The sequence below is a fragment of the Rhea americana genome, unplaced genomic scaffold (assembly GCF_003343005.1).
Source record: "Rhea americana isolate MKP2758 unplaced genomic scaffold, rheAme1 scaffold_21, whole genome shotgun sequence".
Classification (NCBI taxonomy): Eukaryota; Metazoa; Chordata; class Aves; order Rheiformes; family Rheidae; genus Rhea; species Rhea americana.
In genome coordinates this window covers 1,143,229-1,147,571 of record NW_028186258.1, presented here as the reverse complement: position 1 = coordinate 1,147,571, position 4,343 = coordinate 1,143,229, and the positions used below count along the sequence as shown (strand labels likewise).

General features: G+C 69.0%; 1 protein-coding gene across 2 annotated transcripts; it reads left to right on the top strand.

The window, feature by feature from the left end:
• Positions 1-28: 28 nt before the first annotated feature.
• On the top strand, positions 29-3,910 carry SPHK1 (sphingosine kinase 1). Of its 2 annotated transcripts, XM_085304451.1 has the most exons (4): positions 31-541; positions 658-752; positions 929-1,044; positions 1,400-3,906. In XM_085304451.1, exons 1-4 carry the CDS (start codon positions 238-240, stop codon positions 2,187-2,189), a joined length of 1,305 nt encoding a protein of 434 aa, XP_085160577.1. In that variant the 5' UTR covers positions 31-237; the 3' UTR covers positions 2,190-3,906. The 2 variants fall into 2 exon arrangements, with proteins under 2 accessions (XP_085160578.1, XP_085160577.1); XM_085304452.1 differs by lacking the exon at positions 929-1,044 and having other exon boundaries at positions 29-752; positions 1,400-3,910.
• Positions 3,911-4,343: the final 433 nt, after the last annotated feature.

The following is a 4,343-nucleotide window of genomic DNA, read 5'->3' as shown; positions in this document are numbered from 1 at the left end:
GGTCGCTCGCCGAGCCCAGCGCCGTTAACGAGCGGGGAAGGCTCCCGGGCGGCTCGAGCGGCGCCTTGGCGAGCGACGCGGGGCCGGTGGCGGCGGCGGTCGCGCCAGCGCCGCCCCGGCCGAGTCCTCCCCTTTCCGCTGGGATTCGCTCAAAACCTTATCGCCAGCAGCCACGGGGCCCTGAGAGGCGCCGCGGGTCGGGACGAGCGCGGGGCCGGGGCTGCTCGCGGCGCGTCCATGACCGCCGGGCCCGGGGCCGGGGGGAGGGAGGGGATTTGCCTGGAAAAACAACGTTTGTTTGTTCAAATCCAACGCGGCCAAAACGAGCCCGAGCGGGCGGCCGGGGCGCGGGTGGGCCGCGCTGAGCGAAGCCCTCTCGCCCCCGCGCCAGGCCTCAGCTACGGGCTCCTGCCCCGGCCCTGCCGCGCGCTGGTGCTGCTGAACCCGCTGAGCGGCCCCGGCCTGGCGCTCAAGGACTTCCAGGCGCTGGTGCAGCCCATGCTGGCCGAGGCCGACGTGGCGCCCACCGTCTTCGTCACCGGTAAGTGCCCGGAGAGGTCCCGCCGGCCTCCCGCCGCCCCTCCCTTCCCTCCCCTCCCCGGGGACCCGCGCGGCCCCGGCCCGGCCACGCTCGGCTCTCGGCGCTCTCCTCCCCAGAGAGACCCCACCACGCTCACGAGAAGGTGCGGGACGAGGACCTGTCGCAGTGGGACACCTTGGTGGTCATGTCCGGAGACGGCCTCCTCCACGAGGTGAGCGGGGCGCTCGGATGCCCCCCGGCCGCGGCCGGCACCGCGCCGGGGGCCGAGAGGAGGAGAAAAGCGCCGGAGGGGCGAACCGCCCCCTAAGGCGAGCCGAGCTGAGCCGTGCCGAGCCGTGCCGAGCCGCGCTGAGCCGCGCCAGCTGCCTCCCTGCCTCCCTCGCGCAGGTAGTGAACGGGCTCATGGAGCGGCAGGACTGGGAGGCCGCCGTGAAGACGCCGCTGTGCATCCTGCCGGGAGGCTCCGGCAACGCCCTGGCCGCCTCCATCAACCACTACGCGGGGTGAGCGTGGCCGAAGGCCGCCCCCCTGCCCCTCGCCGTGCGCCCCCCCGGTCCGGGTCCCCCCCCTCCACCCCCCCGGATCCGGCGCGGTTTCACCCCGAAGCAGCTGAGCCGCCCCCGGGCTGCCCCGCTCCAGCAGCCCCCAGCGGGATCCCTCTTTTTTGGGGGGGGGTTCATCCCTCCCGGCCCCCCGCCAAACCCGCCCCCCGCAGCAGGCCGGGCAGCGGTCCCCGAGGGAGGCTGCCGCCCGCCGGGACGTCACCGCGGGCAGTTGTGGGGTGCGCGATGCCCCGGGAGGGGGGACCCCCGCGGCGGCCGGCCGCGGCCCGGACTCACCCTCTCACGTCCTTCGCAGCAACGACCACGCCGGCAAGCGGGAGCTGCTGACCAACTGCGCCTTCATCCTCTGCAAGGGGCTGCACACGCAGATGGACCTCGTCTCGCTGAGCACGGCCTCCGGCACGCGCCTCTTCTCCTTCCTCAGCTTCGGCTGGGGCTTCATCTCCGACGTGGACATCGCCAGCGAGAAGTACCGCAAGCTGGGCAACGCCCGCTTCACCCTGGGCACCCTGCAGCACCTGGTGCGGCTGCAGGTGTACCAGGGCCGCCTGTCCTACCTGCCCGCCGACGCCGCCTCCGGCGCCCGCGACGACCCGCCGGCGCCCGTCCCCAACGGCCGCGCGGGCCGCATCCTGCCGCCGGCCGAGACGGGGGCGCCGGGCGCCCGGGCCGAGGCGGCTCTGCCCGAGGACTCGCTCCTGGTGCCGCTGCAGCAGCCGGTGCCCGCGCACTGGACCGTGGTCCCCGAGGAGGAGTTCGTCTTCGTCTATGCCATCTACCAGTCCCACCTGGGCTCCGACCTGCTCATGGCGCCGGCGGCGCGGCTCCACGACGGCCGCATCCACCTCTTCTTCCTGAAGGCCGGCGTGAGCCGCGTGACGATGCTGAAGCTCTTCCTGGCCATGGAGAAGGGGACGCACCTGGACTTGAACTGCCCCCACCTGCGCTACGTGCCCGTGCGCGCTTTCCGCCTGGAGCCGCGGGCCAGCGCGGGCGTCATGACGGTGGACGGCGAGGCGCTGGCCTGCGAGCCCGTGCAGGGCCAGATCCACGGCCGCCTCTGCCGCGTCCTCTGCGGCTCCTGAGCGCCGCGGGCCCGCCGCAGCCTTCCTCCCACTCAGGAACACCCTCCTCGTCCTCCCCTAGGATAGACCTCAGGGGCCGCCGCGGCCGGCCGCTGCGCCGCTCTCTGCACTTTACGGAGACCAGGATAGCTTTACCCCGCGGGGCGGGAGCCGCGGCCGGGCCAGCGCCGCCCCGGGAACGAGCCGCAGGCCCCCCACCCCGTCAGGTACTCGGTGCCGGCGAGTCTCCGGCACGCTCTGTTTGTTGGTTTTTCTTTTTTGTTGTATTTTTTTTTTTTTTTTATCCCGGTCAGCGGTACGATGTCCTGTCCCCCGGCCGGCTGCGCGCGGCCCCGGCGCCCTCCCCAGCTCCGACGCACACGGTGGCACCGGCGGGTCCCCCCGCCGCAGAGCCCGGCTGCTCACCGGGGATGCTCAGGACCAACATCTATGCCAGGAAAGCAAATTTTCTTTCTTTCTTTCTTTCCTTTTTCTTTCTTTCTTTCTTTTTTTTTTTTTAAGAAAAGAGAACATTTCTACCCAAAGCTTCCCCTAGAAGCAGAGTTTATTCTTGTGAGAAATCCAATAAAGATCTAGTGTTTGCAAAAAAAAGAAAAAGGGGGGGGGGGCTCAATCCAGCCTCGACCCTCGCTGCGCGCCGGGGGCTCCCGGCCGTCCGCACGGGCTCGGCTCAGCGCCGCGGCCGCCTCCCGCCCGCGCGAGCGGCGTTTCCCACTGCCGGGGCCCGGGCGCCGCGGTCCCCTGCAGCCCCCGAAGGGCCGCCTGGAGCCCTGCAGCAGGTGGCTGCTGTGAGGGTTACTCAGCCTCTTTTGGTATAAAATTGCAGTAATTAAAGCTCATTTGCAGCGCTCAAGTACAAAGTAGAAGGGTAAACAGCAGCCGCTGTTTGCATTTATTCATCTGCAAACTATGCAATTAGGCTGGCGAAGCCGGGGAAGAAGAGCCCGTTTGTTCTCCCCAAGCCCTGCTGGCAGGCGAGGCGGAGGGTCCAGGCCAGCAAGGCGGGCGGCCGGCGGGAACCACGGCCCCAAATAAAGTTATTCCCCCAATAGCACCGAGTCAAGTGTAGGAACGGACTCTGCTGTGCTTTGCTAAGCTCCCCAAGTGCCTAACGCTGGCCTCCGTCCGAGGGCATTAGTCTGCTGGGGAAGAGCCGGGAGCAGGGGATGCGCCCGGACCTTTCACGCCGCCTGGGGAAGCCAAGCGGCTCCGGGTCGCAGCGGCCAGAAGGCTCCGAGGGCTCCTCCCCGCTCCTCTCTCGGGACTGCTGTGCCGTCCAAGGCTGCACACTGATTTCCCAGGCTTTGCTGCGCAAATATCTTCCTGTACCAGATTGCCTCCAAAAACACGCCTGGCACCGAGCTCCCCAAGAGCCGCGGGCTCTTCCAGAGGAGCCGCCCCACCAGTTTGCGAGGCAGCGGCTCCTCCCGTGCAGCCTCTCACTCCCGGTACCCAAAGGAAGCGGCAGCGGCTGCCGCACAACCCCCCGAAAGGCAGAGGGAGGATCGGTGGTTTTAGACCGATCCTCCAGCAAAGCCACAAGTCTCAACCCATTAACGTGGCTGTACGTGCTCCTCGCTCCCCTGCCTCCGGTGCCCGCTGAGCCGCTCCGGAGGGCGGGCAGGGAAGGGCTGCCGTGGCCACGGGCTCGCACTGCAGCGAGTTTAAGGCACAGGAGCGTGGGGGGAGGCTCCGGGCCCTCCGCCTCGGGACCCTGGGGGGAGACGCCCATGCAGATGTGGGGGCATCTCCGTGAGCACACTTACCTCTGCACGGCAGCCCGGGCTGGAACCGCAGCTGCTGGGCTTCCCGGGGCTGGAAGGGCTTCGCTGTGCCGACGGGGCAGCCCCTGTGCCGAGGCCGTGCCGCGATGCACGCCGAGCCGCAGGGCATCGAGGGCGCTGGGCGCGGGCTAGCGAAGGGCTGGCTCCAGTCGCTGCACACTGCGGACTCCAGCAAAGCCACTGTGCAAAACCAGAACAGCTCCTCCAGGGACAAACCAGCCCCCCAAGCCACAGCGGGCGAGCACTCAGCTCCAGCCGGGTCATCCGGCTGGCTACCAGGCCGTACCATGGAACTGGGTAAAAAGGCCGATGTTCATGCCATGTTGCATGAAGAGGTTTTTGGGGCCCACTTCTAGCAGCATAAGTGAGG